The sequence below is a fragment of the Canis aureus genome, chromosome 9 (assembly GCF_053574225.1).
Source record: "Canis aureus isolate CA01 chromosome 9, VMU_Caureus_v.1.0, whole genome shotgun sequence".
NCBI lineage: Eukaryota > Metazoa > Chordata > Mammalia > Carnivora > Canidae > Canis > Canis aureus.
In genome coordinates, this window is record NC_135619.1 from 53,461,024 (window position 1) to 53,486,673 (window position 25,650).

Below are 25,650 nucleotides of genomic sequence, written 5' to 3' on the forward strand. Positions count from 1 at the left end.
TCAACTCCTGGGTAGGGGTAATCCCTGTTTAATACAGTATGATAGACCATGCAAATCATCCAATGATTAGCTCAAGTAAGCACACAGCATTTATCTAATGTACTTTGAGCTCCTCAAGAAAAGGAGCCTGTTAATAAATGCAACCTGCTCTGAGAATTCTATGTCCAAAGTCAGATTTTGAGCTTTTCATTTTGCTACAGTTAAGGGGTCCCTACAGAGTTGGGGTATTTAGGCCTGTTGATGCTCTATCAAGGCTGGGACGTGGGCAAACATGTAATCTCCTCTACAAGACTGGAAAATCCCTTTTGGGTGCCTGAAACCTTCATGGGGAAAGAAGCAGAGACCTAGACCTGATGTCAGGAGTATGGGATGCTTAAGAAAGGCCCTCAGAGGTAGGCAACATTCCAGTAATCGTGGCCATGGAGAGGAAAGACATGTAGCTTGCCAATGTGCTGAACCCAATGTCTAGGCTGCAGAAGACTCCTGGCTGCCTGGGTCCTAGATTTATTCTCCAACCTGAAGGCTGAAGCCTCACATGGGCTGGGCAACAGGTGACAGTGTGTGCTTATTCCTACCTATGCAATCTCTGTATTATTTGCAGCTTCCTCTCCCCTTCTTACCCATTCCAGTTCTGAATCTCTACACCCGAATCTCTATTACAGGATATAGGCCCATTAATACTCCTCTCCCGCTACCACCCAAAGTCCCTCTGTCTACACCTGTCAACACTCCAGGTCTAAATTCTGACAGTGTGGCCCCAGGGTTCAGTCTAGAGCAAGTCAGGAAGCCTTACTCCTCTCATTCCCATGTAGTTGTGATGTTCATATTTGTCCCCAGGCTTCTGGAACAAAAAAGTACCATCATACCCACTCAGGTAGCCAGCAAGACCTATCAGCATCTGAGGAGAGAAGAACAAACAAAAATATTATGAGATATGAAGATTCCTCTGTCCCCTGAACTTCCCTCCAGCTGCACCCAGACTTTGGCTTCCCTTGACAACTGTCCATAGGAGTTGCCAATGTGACATTTTCTCCTGCAGCTGTTGCAGAGCAAAGAATCTTTTGTCTACAGAGTATTTTGCTTGAAACAAATCCTCTCTTGTGTTAAGGCCAAGTTCTTGGGAATAGTGCAAATTGAACATTTAGGAAGAAAAAAAAAATCCCACAATTTGAAGGGCAGAGTCAGGAAGGGCTCTCTCGTTTAGTCTTTCATTTGCTATGAAATAAAACACGAAAGCTCATGGGGGAGGCCATGGGCAGGGGCTGATTCCTGACCTACTGAAAGGAAGATGGGTTCCAAGTCAGAATGAGGCGGGAGAAAAGTGGCCAAGGAGTTACACACCACCAATAGGCAGAAGGGAAGAAAGACGGGGGGCAGCAAGGGAAGGATGCTAAGACAGACACTTTTCCCCAGAGGAGAAAAGTCCCAGCAGAAAAAATAACAAAGGCCAGAAACCTATTTCTCCTATTTCTAATGTTTCAAAGGAGGGCAACCTTGGCACATTCCAAACAAGAACAAATCAACTATTACACTAAGACTGAGATTTGTGAATCCTTCAAAATGTTCAAGAAGATCAGCTTCTTCATTTCTATCTTTCAACAGTTGTAAAAGCCTCATTTCCACACAAGCAATCAGAGCTCTTAAGCCATATAAATTGTCAGCAATTACCAAGCATTTTAACAGCCCCAGGCTGCCCTAGCCAGACCCCTGTACTCCAGTTAGGCTGTGTGGAGGGACAGGATATACTGGCTGTATTAAGAAAGTCTCGGGGTCCCTGGGTGGCACAGCAGTTTGGCGCCTGCCTTTGGCCCAGGGCCCGATCCAGGAGACCCTGGATCGATCCCCACGTCGGGCTCCTGGTGCATGGAGCCTGCTTCTCCCTCTGCCTGTGTCTCTGCCTCTCTCTCTCTCTGTGTGTGACTATCATAAATAAATAAAAATTAAAAAAAAAAAAAAAAAAGAAAGTCTCTCCCTGCAACATTGCTTGTGGGGGCTTGGGTTTGGACCACTAACCAGCTCACTTTTTATTATAAGTAGCTCTAACCCAAGTCACCCTCTATAGTTCCATGTCAAGGTATAGAGGCCAAAATTCAACAGTAAATGATTATAAAGCCTTGTTAAAAAAAACAAAACAAAACAAACAAAAACAAAACCCTAGGGCTCAGAAATTAATGTAACTAATTTAACATAAATAAGAGAAGGTATTGGGCAGCCTGGATGGCTCGGCGGTTTAGCGCTGCCTTCGGCCCGGGGTGTGATCCTGGAGGCCCGGGATCGGGTCCCACGTCAGGCTCCCTGCATGGGGCCTGCTTCTCCCTCTGCCTGTGTCTCTGACTCTCCCTCCCTCTCTCTCTCTCTCTCTGTGTGTCTCTCGTGAGTAAATTAATAAAATCTTAAAAAATAAAATAAAATAAAAAATAAGAGAAGGTATTAAAAAGACGGCCATCCAAATACCTAAATGAACAAAAACTGACAGGTGACAATCAAACGCCCCTTCCCACCTGGGATCTCAGAGGACAAATTCACCTGGTGCTGGTATAAATTTCCAGACTGCTTAGCTGGTCTGGTAGAATGAAGAAATGCAGTAACAGTTTGCATCTCAGCTTTCTGATTGCAGATAATATTTAATATGTCTGAGCTACAAGTAATAAAACCTCTCTTTTCAGGGAGTAGGGTGTGGGTGTGAAGATTAGAGAGTGCAATAGGTCAAACACCTGGTACTATGCTGAGCCCTTACCAGGCCCTCGAAATTCAGTTCCCTTAAGGTTAAAAGTAGCCCTGAGCTAATTTCCTAACCAATTTGTTCAAATCAATAAGAAAAAGAACCTACTAGAACAATGGGCAAATTCAGAGAAAACAAAATAATAATGGCCAATAAATATATGAAGAAAATGTTCGGCTCAACTCGTAAAGACATGCAAATGAATACAGTGACACACCATTTTTCATTCTCAAATTGGCAAAGTTTTTTAAGATCTTATTTTTATTATGAGAGACACAGAGAGAGAGGCAGAGGGAGAGGCAGTATCCCCACAGGGAGCTTGATGCAGTATTCAATCCCAGGACCCCAGGATCACTATCTGAGCCAAAGGCAGACACTCAACCACTGAGCCACCCAAGGTGTCCCTCAAATTGGCAAAGTTTTAAAAGTATCATCACACCATTGCTGGTAATGGTGTGGGGGAAGCAAGAACCCTCATACCCTGCTGATGGGGGTATATACTACTACAGTATTTTTGCAGAAAAACATCAATCTCTAACACAAATTTAAATGTGTATATCCTTTGACTCTTTAGCTGCTAAAACTTTTTAGATACATCTGCACAACTATGAAAGGATAAATACACAACGATGTTCACTACAAAATCCTTTGTAATGGCTGAAAACTGGAAATAACATAAATGTCCACCAATTGAAGATGGGCAAAATAATGCATGGCACATCTTTATACTGGAATAATATACAGCCATTAAAAAGAATGGAGTACAACGGTCATAAAAAAGAATGAGATCATGCCATTTAAGATAGCACGGATGGACCTAGAGGGTATTATGCTAGCCAGACTGAGAAAGACAAACACCATATGATTCTACTCATAAATGGAACCTTAAAAAACATGAACAAACAAAAACAGAATCAGAACTATAAATACTGAGTAGAAACTGTAGTTGCTAGAGGGAAAGGGGAGTAGGAGACAGACTTCCATTTATGGAATGAGTAAGTCACGGAAATAAAAAGCACAGCATAAGGGCTACAGTCAATGATATCGTAATAGCAATATAACAGGACAGATGGCAGCTACACTTGGGGTGAGCAAAGCATAATGCATAAACTTGTCAAATCACCATGTTGTATACCTGAAACTAATGTAATATTGTGTGTTAACTATATGCAATTTAAAAAAATCATAAATAAAATAGATTTTTTTGATGGAGTATATTTTTATGTGCTAATGTGGAAAAAAGTTAAGATATATCATGTTTAAAATATAAGTTGTTGCGGCACCTGGGTGGCTCAGTCAATTAAGCGACTGCCATTGGTTCAGGTCATGATCCTGGAGTCCCAGGGTCAAGCCCCACATCAGGCTCCCCACTCAGCGGGGAGTCTGCTTCTTCCTCTGCCCCTACCCCTGCTCATGCTCTCTCTCTCTCACTCTCTCTAAAATAAATAAAATGTTTAAAATAAAATAAATAAAACAAAATATAAGTTGCTGAACAGTTTTAGTCTGGTCCTATTTGTATATAAAGTCTTTCAAGTGCACATCTATAAATATACACACACTTATGTCTGTATAAAGAATTTTTTTAAAGATTTATTTATTTGTTTGACAGAGAGAGACAGAGAACGCACAAGCAGGGACAGCGGCAGGGAGAGGGAGAGGGAAAACCAGGCTCCTGGCTGAGCAGGGAGCCCAATGTAGGACTGGATCCCAGAACTGAGATCATGACCTGAGCTGAAGGTAGACACTCAAGCAACTGAGCCACCCAGGCACCCCAAATTTCTAAGATAACATATATAAGAAATTAATAGAAAACTAATAGAACTAATAGAAATGTGGGGAGAAGTAGCTTTTGACTTCTAACTTCCTTCTGTGCTGATGAAATGTTTTACTCTGTGCAAGCACTTCTATTTCCTTCAGGACTGGGGGCCAGCATGCAGGGGCAGCTAGCGGCCTCAGTACGCAGGAGAAAATGTGCCATTTGCAACTTCAAGGAACTTTCTGGTTCTCTGACTAGCTTGGCCTTAGAACCTACGAAAAAGAGGGCAGCCTGGGTGGCTCAGCGGTTTAGTGCCGCCTTCAGCCCATGGTGTGATCCTGGAGTCCCGGGATCGAGTCCCGCGTCGTGCTCCCTGCATGGAGCTTGCTTCTGTGTGTGTGTGTGTGTGTGTGTGTGTGTGTGTGTGTGTGTGTGTCTCATGAATAAATAAATAAAATCTTAAAAAAAAAAAAAAAGAACCTACAAAAGCTATTGTGTTCATCACTCCCATTCAACCAGGTAGAGCACAGGACCATCAAGATATAAATTAGGGGGGCACACAGACCAAACTCCTCCAGGGGAGCCTTAGAAAGTAGCCCCACATTACCCCCGGCCCACAGGGACCAGATATGAGCCAGGGAAGGCTTAAGTCACAACAAATCAGCCACTGTTCCACATGCATGTCTTCACTGTGTGAGTACTAAGGGACTCCAAAAACAGACCGGCAGTCCCCAGCTGAAAGATTGGGCTGGGTTTCCTAGGAAAAAAAAAAAATCTTGTCCACCAGAGGGTCTGGTTCCCAGGCCAGCCCAGTGCAAACATTCCACACACTCTATTGTTTAATCCTACAGCGGCAACAGATGTCATCCAAGTAATGGGGCAAGGTAAGTATCATGGTGCGGTGCACTATAAGGGTCAAGAGAGTAGAAGTTAAGTCAGCTTGAACCTTGACTGCCACTTACTAGTTTTCTTCTCGATGGCAAACTTCTTGTCCTCTCGGTGCCCCAGTTTCCCCATTGGTAAAATGGGGATACAAGGGTACCTACTTCATAGGTTATTCTAAGGATTACATAAGATGATGCACTGAAAGGGACTAGAACAGATTGTTTTCAAGTGTTCTGATTTTTATTGCTATTATCTTATAGAAGAGATAGGAAGAAGCATAATATTTTCTACTTCAGCTCTGGGCCCAGGGCTAATTGTGAAATAGATCACTATCCCATCTCTCTCTCCACCCCTCTCTGGTCCCTACCCAATGCTCTTGTGCCCCTAAGCCCACCTGTCACAGACCACCATGCCTACCTCCCCTAACTGCTGCCTTCATCCCCAAGTCCTCCATGCTCCAAGACCACTCCCTTACTTCCTAGAAGACCAGTTCCTGTCCCCTTGGTGCCAAAGATCTTAGCCCCTAGTTAAGAAGAAAGGGCTGATTCATTAGCCTTCTCAGAGGTAGTTTTTAGAGAAGTAAAATGAATTCTCACTGTGGGATTTCTAATTGTAAAACATGTGAGAGGTACAGGTCAAAGAAAATGCATGCTGAGAGTGGGGAGGGGGAAAGGAGTTTTGCTCCCCTGGAGACAGTCAGCTCCTCTCAGCAATCTCTACTTTATGTAACATATTCCTTCTCTCCACTTTTTACTTTTTTGAATTGAGATAAAATTCATATACCATAATATTCATCACTTTAAAGTGTACAATTCAGTGGATTTTATTATATTCATAAGGTTGTGCAACTATCACCTCTAACTCCAGAATATTTTATCACCCCAAAAGAAATTCCACACTCATTTGCAGTCAGTCCCCAGTGCTCTGTCCCCACCAGACGCCAGCCACTACTAATCTAGTTTCTGTTTCTATGGGTTTGCCTATTCTGAATATTTCATATAAATGGAATCATACACTATATGGCCTTTTGTGTCTGACATCTTTTGCTCAGCATAAAGTTTGTAAGACTCATCCATGTTATAACATGCAGCAACACTTCATTCCTTTTTTATGACTGAATAATATTCCATCATATGGATATACCATATTTTATATATGTATCCACTGGTTGATGGACTCCCTCTCCATTTCTGAGCCCAGAGAACTCAAAATATCAAAGATTTTCCATGTAAGCAGCTGGCCTGGAATGTCACGGATTTCCTTCCACAAGCCAAGATTTTAAATACAAAATTGAGACTTTGTTCCAACACTTTGAAGAGAGTGGTCAGTAACCACATTGCTCACCTTTCCCAGAGGTGGGTGCACATCAAAGAAAAAGGTGCGGTTGATATAATAGCTTCCCATTTTTCCAAAGTGAGTCTCATCCCAACTAAAGGAAAAATAGAAAAAGAAATGAGAATTTTTAAATTACCATATAATTCAAATGGCCATAATAAAGCATGGTTAAAATTAAGTTAAAACCAAAGACTATGGGGCACCTGGGTGGCTCACTTAGTTAAGCATCTGCCTTTAGCTCAGGTCATGATCTCAGGGTGCTGGGATCAAGCCCTGGCTCAGGCTCCCTGCTTGGCAGGGAGTCTATTCCTCTTTCTCACCACCCACGCCCCCCTGCTTGGGCTTGCTCTCTCCCTCTCTTTCCCTTAAAAATAAATAAATAAAACCTTTTTTAAAAACCCAAAGACCAAAAGTTTCAAGCAATTAATGAGAGAATTGGGATTAAAAAACCCTTGACACATTGAGGCATCTGGCTGGCTCAGTCAGTAGAATATGCAACTCTTGATCCTGGGGTTATGAGTTTTGTTTTTGGGGTTTTGGGGGGCGTTATTTGTTTATTTTAGAGAGAGCACGTGAGCACACGCAAGCCAGCGGAGGGAGAAGGAGGGGGAGGCAGAGGGAGAGAGAGAATCAAAGCATACGCCCACTGAACATAGAGCTCCACACAGAGCTTGACCTTAATCCTGACATCATGACGTGAGCCAAAAGCAAGAGTCCCATATCTAACTGACTGAGCCACCCAGGAGTGCCAGGCGCTGTGAATCTGAATCCCACATTGGGGTTAGGGTTTACTTAAAAAAAAAAAAAAAAAAAAAAAATTAGTGATTTGAGGAAGTAAGACATCAGGCTGATCGTTAATCTTCATTTAGATAGATGAGAAAGGTAAGCAAATATTCAACCAGTTATAAATTTAAATGAAATCTATGCTTATTCTGTAGTTTGAGTTTCTATTTTAAAAGAGCAGAGCTTTCCTATAATATAGAAAATTTTGGGGGATCCCTGGGTGGCGCAGCGGTTTGGCGCCTGCCTTTGGCCCAGGGCGTGATCCTGGAGACCCGGGATCGAGTCCCACATTGGGCTCCTGGTGCATGGAGCCTGCTTCTCCCTCTGCCTATGTCTCTGCCTCTCTCTCTCTCTCTGTGACTATCATAAATAAAAAAAAAAAAATAAAAAAAATAAAAGGAAAATTTTGTAGTAAGAGTTCTCTTCCAAGTCTGTTACCTTCTGACCCTAAGACTACTTTTGCTACTAGAAAGTATAGACTACTGCTATTACAAACTACACCATGGGCTACTTATGATCAGTAAGAACCTACAAACTATGACTGTTACAGGAGTCTAAGTTTGCTCATTAACCCTGTAATGATTAACCTGCTGAATATGAACTCACTGAGCTTATTATAATGAACTAACCAGTATACAAGAATGGAGTTAAGAGCCTATCTGGAAGCTATCCTCATCACACAAATTATTTTGCAAGTAAAGAAGTGATTATAATACATTAGCTTTTAAACACAATGAAAAATCTCATTCTTCCATAGAACCACATAAGCCTTTTCACATCATACACAAAGACTTGATAGCAGAAGCCCAGCTACCCAGTAGAGCCCAGACATTTCTGCCTGTCAGTCCCTCCCTCCCTACAACTCAGAAGAACAGTTGCTTTCCAGTGACTAGCCATCCCTAGGTCAGCTTCCATAAGCAATTACTACCAACCTAAAACATAAGGGGCAAAACATGCTTCTCTCCAAAATGTAGGGTTCTTTTTTATTTCCTTTGACTCAGGGGGTCCAGTAGATAGGCTACAGAGTAAATCTACTTCTGCATCTGCTATCTGTTAAACACTCTGCTTGACATGAAGTGAGGACAGTGGTATGGTGATGTCAAAGAGAGAAACAACTTCCAAGAAGTGTGACAAAACAGATTTGCAGAAAGAAGAGAGATCAGCCCAGCCTCACCACTTACTAACAGTACAACCTGGCAAAGTCATCCTCTCTGGATCTCTGTTTTCATCTACACAATGAAGACAAAAATATCTGCCATGCCCCCCTCACAGAGAAGCATTAGGACTCAATTCAAAAAACATATGTAAAAGAACTCTGTAGACTACAAACTCCCACACATTTAAACTGTCCCAACACTTGTAGTTAGTTTTGAGGTCTGTTTGGAAACATGGGGTTTTTTACTTTAAAAATTTACCAAATAGAAAAAAAAAAATTTACCAAATAGAACTATTAGTAACATTCATATGTCTTGTGTTTGTGTTGGGAGAGACAATCCTCCTTGGCTCTCTCTTGCCCCTCCAGATTTCACAGGGTATGCCAAGAACACAAGATCGTGGCCACTCTTTACCTAGGCCATTTCTCAGGTTTATGTTTGCAGAAAAGCAATCTTGAGGGAAGAGTTAGCATCTCTCTCTGGGACAGGGAGCACTCTTATTTACTGCTTATTACAAAAACAAGCTCCATATCCCTTAGCTGTGATACAACCCACCACTGCATGTGCAGGCATTCATTCAGACCCATGGCCTCATATGGGACTTCGGGGGCAAGAGGAACTGATGCCAACGTGCTGATGCTTATCAGGCTTGCTGTGCCATGAGAAATAAAGTCCTTTGTCTCTGACTCAGTATTGTCTTCTGCCAGCATCCATACAACAGTGACAGGCTAACTTGCTAGTATCACGTTGGTAAAATGAAATCCCAGATCCCGACAGTTTGTGGTCACAAGCAGAGGATGCTGAGATATACCTTTCTATAAGAGAAAGGAAAAGGGCCCCCATGAGCTGGGGATGGTGAATGCTCTTGCCTAAATGGTGGGCAAGAAGGTAGTAAGAGTCTCCCACTGTCCTAACTATTAATGAGGCTGAATGGAGAAAGAAACAGTTTGAACGCTGCCTTGGTTACTGCTCACTCTCTTCTGGGCAAAATAAGAAAGAGATGTAATGACAACAGGGTAGCAAGCCTAGTAGCCCCAGCCAGAAGGCAATATGGATGTGGCTGCTAAATCAAGGAGTCTGCAAAGCTTACATAAATGGTGCCAACATAAGGACCATGCTATTCAACACAGAACTTTGTGCAAAATAAAAACATTGAAAGGTCCTTAGGTGAGCTGTGTACTCAAGACAAAAGTAAATGTGGCCTTGCTGAGTCGTTCACAGCTATTCTCTCCTGGTGTCTCATGATACCTCCCTCACTACCACAATCTCAGCTGCGTTGAAAGGAGTAAGATGATTAAAGTGGGGCCAAGGTCTCCCTGTTCCTAAAGGAGACTAGACTAAAGGCCACACATATGCATCCTATTATGATGGGGAACTCCAGAGAAAAGAAGGACTCAAACTCAGGGCAGGGGCCCACATCTCCAGCTCACTCAACCTCATGGCAGGGGACAGGGACAATCTGCTACGTGCTGAGGGTACGAGAGGTGCTGGGGACTGCAGGGAGAACTCTAGCAGTGTGTACAGTGACTTAAAGAAAAGAGCCCCTAAGCCCAGGGGCTCAAGAGACATAGGGAAATCCACTAGAAAGAAGGGATGACAAGACTATGAAGGGGCTAAGGAAAGAAAAAAGCTTCCTCCCACCCCCCTGCATCCAACACTCCACACTCTCCACTGGAGACTGGCATACCCTCTGGAGGGCTGCCATATAGTTACTGATGCAGGCCTATTAGACACATAAGTTCAAGGAGGGGAAAGCACCCAAATTTAACTGAGAGGGTTTGAGCCTAGCTCTCAGTGGGGAAGGGAAGGGACAATGACCTTGTAGGTAGGGGCCTGTGCTATTGTTGTGGCTCCCACTGTGGAATGTATACTGGAATTGATCCTATAAATGTCAAAAGAGAATTCTCCCATTCAGGGCTGCCATGTGGTCCAGGAGAAATAATACAAATTCTAAGAAGAGAAAGGGAAATCACAGCCTTACAGTCATAGCGGCAGGTGGAGAGGAGAGGCCATTCTCCAGGATAACAGCGCCATCTGCTGGACACAGGTACAAAGCACACACTCTTCAAAAAACACCCATCAACTTACTACTGTTTTCATTTAAATTGAGTCCCTAACTGATGAAAGCTTTAGGACTCTCCCGCTTGATACTGCCACTCTGGGGTGAGTCACATTGGAATATAAGGCTAACAGAAAGGCTCAATGAGGATTGCTGGTCAAATGGAGTGATATAGCTGGCCTAGTCCTAGATGTATCTTGACTTTAAAAGAGGAGATGGGTGCCCCCACTTTGAGAGAAACTATCTTCCACTCTGCCACCTGAAGCAAAACCACTGACACAGTGGACGTTTGATTCACAGAAGTTCCTCTCAAAGCTTGTCCCTGGTTCACTGATAGTGTCCACTGCACAGCAGCAGTTATCCAGTCCCAGTGATAACTCTGCAAGGCCCACTGCAATAATGGTTGATGGGCCAGTGGGCTGAACTCAAAGTCATCACGCTTGCCCTACACAATATTCCTGAGAAACAGACAAGTTCTATTTCTACTAGATCTTGGGCTTTTGCCATTAGCCTAGTTTCTGGTGTGCCACCTAGAAGACTACATACTGAGAAATTTAAGACACCTCTCTTTAGAGCCAAGAACTGTGGGAAAAAAATCATGGCTGCCTGTCAATGGGACAATCTGGATCACTCCTATAGATGTCCACAGTAAGGGCCAGTATTCTGATCAGACTGACAGAAATCAAGCTACAGATCAAGCCTGTACCAAACAGACTGCTGCCATTGCCACCGGGATTCCTCAGTGCTCCAGGCATGGAAACTGCTCTACCATCATGGACTGGGCACAAAGTAAAGGACTCTGTTTCTGAATCAGAAGTCATCATTGCTTTGTGGTGACTTGTGACTCCTGCCAAAAGTTGGCCAATTTGTCCTGTAATAAAGGAGGCCACAGGGATCCCTGGGTGGCGCAGCGGTTTGGCGCCTGCCTTTGGCCCAGGGCGCGATCCTGGAGACCTGGGATCGAATCCCACGTCGGGCTCCCGGTGCATGGAGCCTGCTTCTCCCTCTGCCTGTGTCTCTGCTCTCTCTCTCTCTCTCTCTGTGACTATCATAAATAAAAAATAAAAAAATAAAAAAAAAGGAGGCCACATTGCACAGGGCATTGACCCTGCCTCCTCCAAGGAAACTGACAGTATTAGGACTTTGTTCCCCTCTCCAGGCTATCATTGGTACCTCACTGTTACTGACACTTTTTCAAGGCTACAGTGTTGATGCTACTGCTCCTGTCCAATCATCTGACTCCAGATAGTTATTGTAAGACTGGAAACTACTTTTGTCATTCCAAACCATCTACGGTTTGACAATAGTGCACCGTTTTTCTGTTTTGTTTTGTTTTGCAATGACCATGAAATAATGAGCCAACAGTCAAGGTATTTGATGATATTCCACACTCCCTACCCTCTGCAGGCACTTGAGATTGTTGAGCATGGAACAGTCTTCTCAAAAAGATTTCTGACTCTACTTCCTTCACCTCCTCCTGGTTCACACCCCTTGGTAAAAGCAGTTAGATCGCCTAATGCAGTCATCACCAGAAAAGGGTTCATCTCCTCTTGGCCACCAACTGGGTAATGATCAGGACAAAAGAGGCGGAGACTTACATAAACGTATATTTTGAAAATTTCGATTCTTCCGGGACATGATTCGTCGTTCTTTCCCCTAACAACTCCAGATCAGCAAGGTGGGGGAGGGAGAGGAGATTCAAACTTAATCCAATATGCTAATGTTCATCCTGCCTCCTGCCCTTTCAGTAAAGAGTCCTTTGTCTCTGACACAGGATTCTCCTGTCTTCTGCTGGCACCCAAGAAACAAAAACAAGCTAATTAACTCACTTCCAAGTAGGAAAGCTCAGATAATTGCGGGCTGGCTTGCTTTTTGGTCAAGGAGTTTCCATTTCTAACATCCACTATGCTTTCTAGTCAGGGATACTGACAAAACGTGTTATCATTTCGTCAAACAAATGAACCATTTTCAGATTGTGAAAAACTTTTTTCCTCCTTCTAGCTGGAGACTTTTTAAGCTTATCTCATGAGACTTGAGTCCCACAAAATAAAACCTTTAACAAGAATCCCCCCACAAAATGACCCTAGACCTGCTTCTTGGGGCTCCTGTCACCATCTCTGGGCACACAAATTGTCCCTGCTCCCAAGGATGACTTTTGCCTCCCCTAATGCCTGGAAATCCTGCAGATTAGGAACTCAGGCCTTCCTCGGGTAATTTTGTATTAAGAATTCCCCCCAAAAAAAAGGAGAAAAAAAAAAAGAACTTCCGATTCTCCTCGGAAAGTCAAAGCACTTTTAAAAGCCACTTTTGAGTGGCTTTTATCTGAGACCGCTTGCCCGGATCCCAAAGAATCCCACCGTCACCCGCCAGAGCAAAAGGAGAGCTCTCGTCTGGCGGAGACCGCACGTAGCCAAAAGCAGCCTCCGCAGAGACCTGCGTCCCCTCCAGCGCAGCCCCGCCCCCCGCCTGTAATTCCCGCCCCCTCCGTGCCCTCGGGCCAATCAGGCGGCGCGTCACTCCTGTCACTCACCAGATGTGGCGCGGCTCGTCCAGGCGGTGGAAGCGGGTGGCGAAGGACAGCAGCGTCACCAGGGTCAGCAGGGTCCACCGGCCGGCTGCCTCGGTGCACCGCGAGCCCCGAGCAGGCCGTTTGGGGCTCCGCGCTGCAGGCTCGGCGCCCACGTCCGGGCCCACAGCCCTGGCCCCCTCAACCCCAGCGCGCCCCCGCCGGGGACGCGGCTCGGACCCTGCCGGGCCTCCGCCCACCGCCGGCGGCATCCTGCCCCTCCTCAGGGCCACCCGCCGGCCCGCCGGCACGCTCGGTCTTGCGAGCCGCCCCAGCAAGAAGTCACCCGGGGGCAGCTCGGGGTGCCCTGGGAAATGTAGTTCCCTGCGCCGGCAGCGGGCCCCGGGGCCCCGGCCTCTGGGCTGGGCGGGGGGCGCGGTGGCCGTGCCGGCCGCCAGGAGGCGGCTGGTGGCGCAGAGCATGACGGGTCGCACGGGCCGGGCGGGCCGGCCGCGGAGAAAACGGGTTCAAGGAACTGCAACTCCCAGCGGCGTCGGGAAGGGGGGCGTGGCGGCAGGGCGGGGAGAGCCAGAGGACACCGTAAAGATCATTCCAGTCCAGCCCCTCGCTTTACCACGACGGCGGCGTCGGCCCTGACGTGTCGCGGCCTCACGGGGCCTCAGTCCGCGACTACTCCGAGAGTCCCAGGCGCGGAGTCTCCGGGCCCGGAAGAGGGGTGGCCCGAGGGGCGAGATGCAAGCGGGGAAGGTCTGTGCCACGCACCCGGGGAGGAGGGCGCTACTTACAAACACCCAGAAACGCTGGGGGGCGGGGGAGGGGCACGGGTGCGCCCCTCGGCCCCTCCCTCGGCTCTAACAGCGCACGACTCCCAGCATGCAGAGCGCCTCGCGGGCCCTGCTCTGCGCCTGCGCGCTGCGCGCTGCCCGCTGGGGCTCGTAGTCCGGGGAGGTTGGGGAGGATGGGTCCGCGGGCGGCTCGCGCCGGCGGGGCGTGCGGTGGGGTCGCCGTAGGCTCGCGCTTCCCCGGTCTCTCTCGGTCCTCCCCGCTGGGCCTTCCAGAGGTCGTCCCTTGCCTCCCTCTTCCGTCCAGCCCCGCGGGCTCTTTCCTGGCCGGTCGGCCCGACGCTTCCCGGGTGGTTGTGCACGTTGAGAGCTCCCGGCGGCGGGGAGGCAGCGGAACGTGGGAGCTCCCCGGGTTCAATCCGCAGTCGGCGCGGCCCGGCCCGGCCCAGAGGGGAGGGGGGAGCAGGGCCCGAGGAGCTGCATGCCTAAGAAGCGCCCCTAGGAGCCTCTCAAAGCCTTCTCCAAGTTTGAGACCCACCGAGGAAGGTGGCAGGCACACCAGGTGGAACGTAGCAGCACCCTGGTACTGGATAGCCCTCCCACGCCCAAATGGGTTTTGGGGAGTTTCTGTCAAAACATGCGCGAGAAACGGCTTTAAAATAAAATCTGCTCGTGGGGATCCCTCGGTGACGCAGCGGTTTGGCGCCTGCCTTTGGCCCAGGGCGCGATCCTGGAGACCCGGGATCGAATCCCACATTGGGCTCCCGGTGCATGGAGCCTGCTTCTCCCTCTGCCTGTGTCTCTGCCTCATTCTCTCTCTCTCTCTCTCTCTCTCTCTCTCTCTGTGACTATCACAAATAAATAAAAATTAAAAAAAATATTTAAAAAAATAAATAAATAAAATCTGCTCGAAATGGTCAGAATCCATATTTGAATTGGAAACAGAGTTCCTCCAGGAGTGGTGATGAGATGAATACTTACTTGGGCTTAAAATTTCGCTCTACACGTGCAAGAAAGGAACGCAGGATAGTTTATATCGTTATGGGGGTAAGAGGAAGAGCAGAAGCTGCTCTGGGTTATGTTTCCTGAAGGCCTGTAAGTAGGAAACCTGAGGACAGTGGCGTTCACAGGGACTCATTTCGTAATAAGGCATTTCTTCAAGGATTCTAAGCTAATGTCGGAGGCTCTCTAGTGGTCCCATCCCTCGCCAGCAGTCCCTGCCTGTCCACCCCAGGCACCCTTCCAGCCTGACCTGGTAAGGCACCTCCACCCCTAATCAGAGGGTACATCTAATTTTGGCCTCGTTCCAAAGACACCTGCTATCTATCACCTCCCCTCCATACCAGGACCATCTTTTTTTTCCCACGAAAGGTGCCTCCCATACAAGCTGGAATTCCCAGGCTTGTAAACCAACCTGGGCGGGCCCAGGCTCCCACTGCACCCTGGCCCACCCAGAAGACAGATTTGGTAGTTCAGGGATGGTGAGGGCAGAGTCGCAGAGTTACAGAGCAGTTTGGTGTGCTGGTGGGGAGGGGTGCAGAAGACAGAACTTGGTGAAATGTCTGTAGTCAGAGGGATGGTAGACAGGGGTCAAGAAGTAGTACCAGGGAGGTTAACTCCGAGTCTCTCAACCTTTTTTTTTTTTTTTTTTTTTTTTTAAGATTTTATTTATTCATGAGAGACCAACAGAGAGAGAGAGGCAGAGACACAGGCAGAGGGAGAAGCAGGTTCCTCACAGGGAGCCAATGTGGGACTCAGTCCCAGGTCTTCAGGATCATGCTCCAGGCTGAAGGTGGCGCTAAACCGCTGAGCCGCCTGGGCTGCCCATCTCTCAACCTTTAGAGTAGAGATCACACACTCAGCCTCCCCCACGTGCCTCAAGGTAACAAAAATGAGAGAAGAGGGTCAGGTAGGGGACATGGTAGATCAGAGAGAACATGCCCTAACTGAATGAGGCTATTAATTGTGTCCTATCTGTAGCTGCTACTCAGGAACCCAAGACCACTATCTCTAGATCTTTTTTTTTTTTTTTTTTTTTTAAGATTTTTTTTATTCATGAGAGACATACAGAGAGAGGCAGAGACACAGGCAGAGGGAGAAGCAGGCTCCATGCAGGGAAACCGATGTGGGACTCGTCCCGGGTCTCCCAGGCTGAAGGTGGCGCTAAACCGCTGAGCCACCCGGGGTGCCCCTGAAACAGTTTTAAATACAAGTAGATCAAATAGAACATTGTGGGCTGTCATCCTGTGACCTCAGCTTTGGAGTCAGTGGGCATATCCCCCCAATTTTTATGAGACCAGCTAAGAACCTGGAGGGCTGGTGGGTGGTGGGCTGAAAGAGAAGGGCACCAAAGCATTCAAAAACTAGAATTCTTTGTCTTTGTGTCACTGCTGGAAGGAATTCAGCTATCATTTTAAGGCAACCCTTTGTTTTACAGATGAGGGAGAAAAGACTAGAGAGAGAAGGCAGGGACCTGCCCTAGGTCATGCAGAGCTAGTTCCTGCACTGGGACCAGTCCCCCAGGTACAAGTGCTCTCAGCCCACCATACCACATGCACTGCTGCTTCAAAACCAGGACACCAAACCTGGCTTAATCATAAAAAGCTTCCCACAAGTTGGAAAGAGATGCCCTTTCTGACCAGAGTCCAAGTTTCCCTGAAGCCTGTCTAGCCCAGCTTCCCCATTGGCTCACGGGATCCACTCCCTTCAGGGTTCCTCCCCCTGCTCTGAAAGTTCTGGGAGAGGGGACATTCCCTGAGAGGCCAAGGGTCACCAGGACACCATGACTGAGTCTGGCAAGGTAAGGACGGCACTTGCAGGCTGACTGCCCCCTTGGGGGTTCCTGGGACTTCAGGGACGCATGACGGCACAGGTTGGAACCGAGGGGCCCCACATAACTGCCAAGGCCTCTGACCTGGAGAGCTCTGAGTCTACCTGAGGTGCAGAAGGAGGCCTGGCAGGATGGGAAGAAACAGTGCTGGCTTGGAACCCCCATGTCCAAGAGTGTTGCCTCTCCAGGGGGCTCTAGGGGCTGAGAACCCCACGAGCATAGGTTAACATGCATCCTATCCTGTCTCTCCTCAGCCCATCCTCTACTCCTATTTCCGGAGCTCCTGCTCATGGAGAGTTCGAATCGGTAAGAGCTGTGCCTCCGTCAAGAGCCTGGGGGGGATGGGAGGGGGTAGACAGCACCCCGAGTGAAAAACTGGCCGGGGACAGAGGGACATTCTGTGAGACAGGGCACCTCCACCTAGGAAGTTCAACAAGAGGAGCATGGGGGGCGCAGGGAGGGTGGGTGGTTTCTTCTCTTGGGCCCGCCGCCGCCTCTCCCATGCTGCTCTCCAAAGCCACTTAGCAACCCGCTTCAAGCAGGCTCAGGAAACCCAGAGGTGCTTGGTAACTGGCAGGGAACAGCTGGCCTTCATCAGTCCTTATCTTATCTGATCTGTCAAATGAAACAGAACTGGCTCATGTCAACCCCAGAGGCTTCGAGAAAGCAGAAACTGGGCCCTCTGGTCTAGTTCCAGCTTGACCCTGCCCTCCCTCAGCTTCATACAGCCCTTGGCAAAGATCACACGCATAGCTCATGCTGAGGGACACCGGTGCTAGTGTTCTTATGTATGTTATTCCATTGACACCCCGGCAACCCTAGGAGGGAGGGATCGTTATGGTCCCTGTTGTACAGGCGAGGAAACTGAGGCACAGGGGCATTAAATAACCTGCCTAAGACTGTGTAGCCAGCAAGAGGCAGAGGTGGAATCTGAACAGCCAGTCTGACTCCAGAGGTCCGTGTTCTTAACTACGGCACTATGCTGCCTGTCAGATGAGGAGACTGAGGCACAGAAGCTCATTAAGCTCCTCGCCCAAGGTCGCACAGCCAGCAAATGTGATGAAATCTGCAGCTTCTGGGAGGCTGGCCTTCACTGGAAGGCCATCTGCCGTGACCCTCCCCCACCCCGCAGTCCCTTGGTATTTGCTGGAATCAGTAGGCCAGCGCACTGGGTGCCAGAGGACACATTTCTCCAAGAAGACACCTCCCCTAGGCCCAAAGCCTCTGCCCTGGCTGGCCAGAGGGGAGCCCTGGGGGTACTGTCTCTGCAGGGGCTTCACTTTCCACAGTGGGGCTGACCAGGACTGAGGAGGGGCCGTGTCTCCCAGGCTCTCTTCAGACTGTGACCTGTCTCATCCTCCTCCCCTCACTCCTTTGCCTTTGCCCAAGACCACCATTCCCATGTTTCAGTACATGTGCGTGCACACACACACACACACACACACACACACACAGTCTTCATTAGGTTGATCAAGTGTTTTTTACTCTCATCTTGTGAGGGAAAATTATCAAAAGGTACAGAGAGGAAATCTGGTCACTGGGAGTCACAGCAGACGCTGTGAGACACCAAAGAGCCCCAATGCCCTGCTTGGAATCAGTAGTAAACAACTCTGATAACAGAGAAAATAGACGAGAAAGAGATTCTTCTCTAGAGGGTGTCACCTGCCTTTCTGTGTGCTTCATGGCCATCCGAGCACCTTTCCTTGGCCCTTAGATGCCTTCATGAGGGAATAATTGCAAGTCTCCAACAGGTAAGCTCTGCTCACCACTGTTTAAGGCCCTGGAGGGGGCAGAGGTAATCAGGCCACTTCCCTGCTGCCCTTCAGCAGCTGCCAGGGTGCCAGGACACATGCCTGTACAGCATCACCCAGGGGTATGGGGACCCTGTAGGGGGATGGAGAGTAAGGCTCTGAGAGTTCAGGGGCAAGAGAGGTGGAACCTCAGGACCTGAGGTCGGGGAGTGGGTGGTGACCAGGGAAGCTGGTGAGACGAAGACAGGGGCCAAGCTGGGTCTTGATCACGTATAGTATGGAGAAAGAAGCCTCCTTTGGCAGCCTCACATAGCCTGTGGGGGTATAGCCAGGAGCTGCCCCCTGACTCTGCTGTCTCTTGTAGCTCTGGCCTTGAAAAACATAGACTATGAGACCATACCTACCAACCTCATAAAGGATGGGGGACAGCAGGTAAGGAGGCCGCCCCCAGGGCACGATGTGGGAGGTGGAGTCTTGGAGAGGGACCCAGCAGAGGGTAGAGACATCTGCCCCCCCAAGTGGTGAACCTGTTGGCTCTCTCTGGTGGGAAGGGGTGGCAGGCTGTGTGGCAAGAGGAGTCATGGGAAGGGCCCAGGTTCCTAGTCCTATGTCACAGCCTGGCCATTCCTTGCCCAGAGAGTGGGCGGCAGTGAGTGGGTTCTTGCGCCGGACATGCCTGGTGGCCACAGTGTGAGGTACAGGGAAAAACACAGAGCCCAGCCTTTGGGGTGAATCCTGTAGCTCAGCAGCCAATGGGTTAGGGGATCTGCATGGATTCCCCTGGGCATCTCTCTGGAGCCAGGGCTTTCTCCGGGGGAGGGAGGAGCGGGTCTTGCTGCTGGCCTGGGTCTGCGTTAGCCAACTTGGATTAGGGTACCATGCTCATCAGGTCCTTGTCTCCACAGTTCTCTAAAGAATTCCAGGCACTGAATCCCATGAAACAGGTGCCAGTCCTGAAGATAGATGGAATCACCATTGGCCAGTCAGTGAGTGCAGGGCCTGGGGGGCCCCTTGGGAGAGCAGTGCCCCAAATGAGAGGTTCCCCCCGCCCCGACCCCCGCATGTAGGGCAGGCGCCTAGCCCTTAGTAGGGATGTGATAAGTTCATGTCAGAGCGGGGAGGTCTGCTGGTTGTTTGGGGAAACAGGGGGACTCGGGCATATGGGGAAGCAAGTTCTGCAGGAACTCCCTGAGGCAGATCTGGCTTCATGGAGGCTCGGAGGGTCGAGCTGAAGAGGATGAGGAGGAGCTTCCTGGCCCTGTCACTCTGGTCCAGGGGTCCCCATGCCCTGCCCGTGCCTAACTGCTCCTCTCCAAACAGCTGGCCATCATTGAGTACCTGGAGGAGACACGGCCCACGCCCCGACTCCTGCCTCAGGACCCGAAGAAGAGGGCCTATGTGCACATGATTTCCAATCTCATCGTCAGTGGCATCCAACCTCTGCAGGTGTGGCTGGGTGCCTGCATCCCTGCACACCTCTCACATGCCTCCCCTCACGTGCTCCTGCCTTTAGACACACGCTGAAGTATGAGATGCCACAGCGGGGCACCCAGCTTGGGAGTGGGGGTGGCAGGAGGACAGGAAGGATCCCCAGCGGTTTAGACCCAGACTGTGTGGCAGGAGGGGCGAGGGATCCTAGGAATCATCGGCCGTCCTGGGTCCCCGGCCACATTCTGAGAAGCCCCAGGTTTCCAAGGACTCATCTGGAGGTGCTCGAGGATGGGGAAGGGCCAAGTGGCAGGGAGAGGCTGATCAGCACCAACCCAGACCTGGACCCCTCCCCTCCCAGCCATGCCCCCCCCACCTTTAACCAGAAAAGCCTCCCTCTCATCTGTTCTGTATTCTAGATTGGGAGTCTCAAAAGATTTCATTTTTAAAAGTTTTCACTGGTTAAAAAATAATAATAATGATAAGTATTAAAGAAATTCATCTGTGTTAACTCCTGACTTTGCAAATGAGGAAATAGCCCCAGAAAAGAGAGGGACTTTGCAGAGTCACTCAGCTAAGTATGACAGAGCAAGGACCAGAGTCCAGGACCCCCGACTATGCACTGTGCCCTCATCCCCAGAATACCTTGTCTTGTTTAACAAAGGAGGTGGGGGCAGACCGTCCCATTTTACAGACGAGGAAGCCAGAGCTCAGAAGTGAAACGGTTCCAAGGCTGTAAGGATGGAACCAGAGTCCAGATCTCCTGAAAGCCCATCCTGTGCTCCTCCTCCATCTATCCTCCCCCCCACCCGACCCGCATGCCACAACCCCCTCTCTACAAGGGGCCACGTAAAGGAGACATATTGGTTGCCAGAGAGATGGGCCTCAGGTCATGGCCACCCACTTTAAAGCCACAGACTGTCCTGTGCCCCAACCCTTCACATCTCTGCTGGGGCCACAAGCTTCCAGACAATGGGCCATTCAGGCAACCTGAGAAGGTTGCTGCTGGGATCACTCCCCCCACCCCACTGCCCCTCTCCCCGTCCACCCTCAGTGCCCTGATGGGAAGAGGGGGCTTATGGAGCCCAGGAGGGGACAGATGGACAGCCAGGGGCGGGTGGGAACAGAGCTTCCCTGAGGGGGTTTGGCTGGGAGTCAGGCCTAGCCTGGCTCCCACAGCCAGTCACAGATTATCCTTGGTTTTACAGAACCTGTCTGTCCTGAAACAACTGAGACAGGAGAACAATCTGCCCTGGGCCCAGAAAGCCATCAGTTCTGGCTTCGAAGGTGAGTCCTTTGGCCTGAGAGCCCCCCTGTGACAGCTCAGAGAAATGGCCCTTATGCCTAGGGCCCTGGGCATCTGCAACAGCCTCCCAGGCTCTTTGCTCTTGACAGTGGCATGGGTGGGGGTGGGGCTGGGGGGCAGGGCTGAGGAGGCAGTGGGGCTGGATGGCATCCAAACGTGGCCTCAACCTCTGGCACTTCTGGGAACCTCAGCACCTAAGCCCCAACTCTTTGGAGCTGGATGGTCCGGCTTCTGCCTCACTGCCCACTGCAGCCGGGAAGCAGAGGCCAGTAGGGTGCTGGCCCATCCATGTGAGAGCGGCTGCCTTGGCCAGTGGCAGGTCTTGTCCCTTCTCCGGGAGGGAATGGCAGCTGGACCTGAGGAGCCCAGGGAGACTTCACTTGTCCCTGCGTCCCCGCGAACTCTCTCCAGATCTGGTTGTCACATTCCCTCTAGCACGCATGCCCCAGCCTGTCACTCAGCTGCCCATTTCAGAACTCTGGGGGCCGAGGTCCATTCTGTGCCCAGAGTAATATTATTCATGTCCCCACAGCTCTGGAGCAGATCCTGCAGGGCACAGCAGGGAAATACTGTGTGGGAGACGAGGTGAGCCCTCCCGCGCCCCACTCCCCGCCTTCCCACAACAGCCTTCTCCCTCCACCCCAGGGCAGGCGTGGGCAAGGGTGGGGGAGGCCTGAGGGTAGGGGTGGGGGGAGGGACTGAGATCCACCCACACAAGCCCAGGGGAGAAGAGGAGAGGGGTGGGGCGGTGGGGATGGGTTAGAAGAGCCAGATGCTCTTCACAGGAGTGTCACAGGCTGGCACCCCAGTGGACACACCCCGCCCAGCCTGTGAGCATGTGCTCTGATGCAAACCCACCCAACCCTCTTTCAGGTGACCATGGCTGATCTCTGCTTAGTGCCTCAGGTGGCAAACGCTGAAAGGTAAGAGAGCACCCTGCCACCCTCCGTGTTGCACCTGGTTCCTCCCCTCACAATGCCCAGCCTCCTCCCACAGGCCCTGACTTCAGAGGCTGGGGAAGCATCTCACGCAGAAACTCTCCCGAACTGTGCCAGTCCTCACAGCTCCCGTGGCCTGAGGGCACAGCAGCAGAGATGAGTGGAATGCACCCTGGCAGGCCCCATCATAGCGCATAGGATCCTCTATAGCCTCTGCTCCTAAGAGGAGGTGGCTCGCCTGGTGCACAGCCCTGAGAAGAAACTACCCCAAGAGCCTACTGCCCCTGCCTTGGCAGGTCTGTGCCTCGCTCTGCTTTCCTCCATCAGCCTGTCAGTGAGGCAGGAAAGAGTACCCCTCTGAAAGGCATCACACCAGCCACCATTGGGACAGGGAGAGGTTATGACACATTTGCTGCCCCTGGGAAGCTTATGATGTGGGTGGAGAGGTCATCTGCATGTGTAAATGACAGGCACTGTGCCTTACACATAGTAGGTTCTTTTTTCAAATATTTTATTTATCTGAGAGACAGAGCATAAGCAGGGGGAGCAGCAGGTGGAGGGAGAGGGAGAAGCAGGGTCTCCGTTGAGCAGGGAGCTCGATCCCAGGACCCCAGGATCATGACCCAAGCCAAAGGCAAATGCTGAACCAACTGAGCCACCCAGGTGCCCCCTCATAGTAGGTTCTCGATGAGTAGCCATTGCTTGGAATAGGAACAGTAGGCAACAGAGAGGCAACTCAACCACATGGGCACAGCATCAGACCCGCCATCCCCAGAGCTGCCTGTGAATAAGGCCCCCACGTGGCAGGGCAGCTTCCTGCGCCTTCTCCAGTCAGCCCCAGCAGCCTCATCCAGCCCACCTCTGAGCCCTCTGAGCTTCCCACAGGGTAGTCTCCCTAAGCCCCAGCAGACCTGGTGCTGAGACGGTGTTAGACGGGTGTTTCTCTGCCGCAGGTTCGAGGTGGATCTCACTCCCTATCCTGCCATCAGCCGCATCAACAAGACGCTGCTGGCCTTGGAGGCTTTCCAAGTGTCTCACCCCTGCCGGCAGCCAGACACTCCCCCTGAGCTGAGGGCCTAGCTCTCTAACTGTGCCCTGTGGGCGAGGGGGGCAGGGAGGGGGTGCAGGAGCAGAAGCCGGGGGTGGGGGGATGGGGGTGGGGTTGGCGAACAGGCCTAGAATCAAGCGAGCCCTCCCTGGAGGAGCAGGAGGCTTACACTTGAACTTGGACTCTAGCCTTGGATCTGCCTTCCCACTGAACGTCTTTGTGCCTCAGTTACCTCATCTGTCAAATGTGGGGAGAGGATGCTGGGAGGGAGAGAGGGAGGGAGGACTGCAGGAATGTTACCTGTCATTTGTTTGTGGGGGCGGTTGTGAAGATGTGGTTCACCAGAGAGGTAAGGGAGCCTGCGCACCTCTTCCCCTCCCTGTGGCTGTGCCCACGCTGGAGATTTGATCATTAAACTGAAGCCCCCAAAAAAATAAATAAATAAAAATAAATAAATAAAAAAAATAAACTGAAGCCCCAGCCTCTGGCTTGTTCGGTTAAAGCTGAGCTGCGTTCCAGAAGATGAATGCTCTTCCTAGCTGGAATCCCCATGTGTCTGGGCCGGGAGAGGAAGTCAGCCAGCCGCTTGCCCACCCTGTGGGAGGCCTGGCCCGTGGCCCCTCAGAGCAGTGGAGAGAAGGGAGTCCGAAAGCCTGCCTGAGAGAATCAGACCAGATCCAGGAGAGAACAGATAGAAGCAGCAGGAAGGAAAGCATTTTGTGACCAGCTGAGTTCCCCGGGCTAGGATGGTACCAGTTAAGTGTCCCACTGGAACACAGAGAGGTGCACCGGCCCTCTCAGCCCAGTGCTACGTCTCAGGGGCAGCCTTCTCCAGACCAGTCCCAGGAGTGGGCACTGCAGATAAATCCAGTCATAAATGGCCCAGGGAGTCGGAGGCAGGCTCCCCTGTGGGCAGCGTGAACTGCACTGCCCAGGCTGTTCAGGACCCCACCCAGGACTCAGCTTACCCTGAGGCCCCTTCTGGGAGGGGAACGAGATGACTTCTGTGTCCTGTACTTGAGATTTCATTTCCCCTGTGTGGCTAAGGTTTAAACAGTAAGTTAAGGTAGATGTGTCTGGTCCAAATAGAAACCACCACGTTCAGCCATGAGTCCCATTTTCTTTAGAATGACCCAAGTGGGCCACTCTTGTTCCCGAGACACATTTGTCTTGGCAGAGCCAGAAAAAAGCACAGGACAGTAGATGAGACCCAGCAGTGGCGAGGGGACTCGGGGGCTCCCCTGCTCTGTCACCATCTCTCCCTCAGCTCATTCCAGGCCTGCCCGGCTGGGTGAAGCCCATCCATACTCTCTCCAGGAAACCTTGAGACACTAATCTCCTCAGCCCAGGGAGCAGGAATGGCACCTGATTTGGACATTTGAGGTTGAAGGTGACTAAAGGCCCCGTAGATTTGAAAGGTGGAACTAACTCCAGGGAGAGAAGGCTGGCCCCAGCTCCGGGCAGTGCTCCCTCAGCTCCAGGCAGCCGGCCTCCCTGGCCCTGGAGGGATAGTGCATAGTGCAAGCGCGATGGGGGAGGAGCAACGCACAAGGCCAGATGGGCTGCTGCTGCCACTTCCCAGGGGTTGAGGCGGCGGCTGGCACCTTTGGGAGCCCACAAAAGCCATCGGAACTGGTCTCCACCACTGCTGAGCTTGCGGAGTTCCTCCTCCCAGTCCCATCACCAGGCAACAGACGAGACTTCTGGGAAGTAAGGGAATTAGATTGAGTCGCATCCGAGAGTGGGTACAGGGACAGACAACCTGCCCTGAGTGATTCTAGAGACGACTCAGTACAGTGAGGGGGTGAATGGGTTTTCCTGGAAGAAAACTCGTGACTGGCCTATTCAGGCTGGTGATGGGCTGGCCACTCCCTCCATTCAGTCCACTAGCTTGCAGTGAGACTTCCCCAGTGACTACCCCGGCTGGGAGCTAGGATGTGTGGCCTTGTGACTGGGAATGCGGCAGACTTGGCCCTTGCTCCTTCTGAGCTTTTGTCCCTCATTTACTACGGGAAGTTTACTTGGCCACTTGAACTCTGCTGCTCAATGTGGCTGGTCTGTTGTCCATCTGCTTCTCTGATCCAAAAATGACTTCTAAGAGTTGCCATGTTTCAGCTCAGGTATCCTAGACACAGAGTATTAACCTATTTAACCTGGGGCTCTATCAGCCAGCCTAAAACTGGTGGCAAAAGCTAAATGGCTTTTAAAGAAATTAAGTCAGGTACACAGGTGCTACAGCCTCTGTTGTCACAACATTATAGAAACCATCCCTCATCTGTGGCACAAAACCCATGTTACATATTTTTCTCATATTTCCCATAGTTCCAGTCCTCTGTTCAACAGGAC

The 25,650-nt window shown here is 50.3% G+C and overlaps 2 protein-coding genes across 5 annotated transcripts in view; one reads left to right on the top strand and one right to left on the bottom strand.

Annotated features, from left to right (window-relative positions):
* POMT2 (protein O-mannosyltransferase 2) overlaps positions 1–14,088 on the bottom strand; it is a 42,140-nt gene extending 28,052 nt beyond the window's left edge. Inside the window, exons 1-3 of the mRNA XM_077910142.1 lie at positions 13,225–14,088; positions 6,708–6,792; positions 794–898 (exon numbers count right to left, since the gene is read on the bottom strand). Of these exons, the coding sequence (XP_077766268.1) occupies positions 794–898; positions 6,708–6,792; positions 13,225–13,682 (648 nt within the window). The 5' untranslated portion in view covers positions 13,683–14,088. The remainder of the gene's footprint in view (positions 1–793; positions 899–6,707; positions 6,793–13,224) is intronic.
* Positions 13,788–23,778, top strand: GSTZ1 (glutathione S-transferase zeta 1). Of its 4 annotated transcripts, none has more exons than XM_077910160.1 (9): positions 13,789–13,968; positions 17,088–17,139; positions 18,949–19,016; positions 19,490–19,570; positions 19,905–20,030; positions 21,221–21,299; positions 21,851–21,903; positions 22,192–22,241; positions 23,210–23,778. In XM_077910160.1, the coding sequence occupies exons 1-9, from the start codon at positions 13,954–13,956 to the stop codon at positions 23,334–23,336; spliced, it is 651 nt and encodes a 216-aa protein (XP_077766286.1). In that variant the 5' UTR covers positions 13,789–13,953; the 3' UTR covers positions 23,337–23,778. The 4 variants fall into 4 exon arrangements, with proteins under 4 accessions (XP_077766289.1, XP_077766286.1, XP_077766287.1 ...); XM_077910159.1 differs by lacking the exon at positions 13,789–13,968 and adding an exon at positions 16,701–16,803; XM_077910163.1 differs by lacking the exon at positions 19,490–19,570 and having other exon boundaries at positions 13,788–13,968.
* The last annotated feature ends 1,872 nt before the right edge of the window (positions 23,779–25,650 follow it).

Bases quoted from the DNA above. Each gene is read 5' to 3' on its own strand.
- GSTZ1 (XM_077910159.1), top strand. The intron at 17,140-18,948 runs GTAAGAGCTGTG...TGTCTCTTGTAG, and splicing joins CTCATGGAGAGTTCGAATCG to CTCTGGCCTTGAAAAACATA. The intron at 19,017-19,489 runs GTAAGGAGGCCG...TTGTCTCCACAG, and splicing joins TAAAGGATGGGGGACAGCAG to TTCTCTAAAGAATTCCAGGC.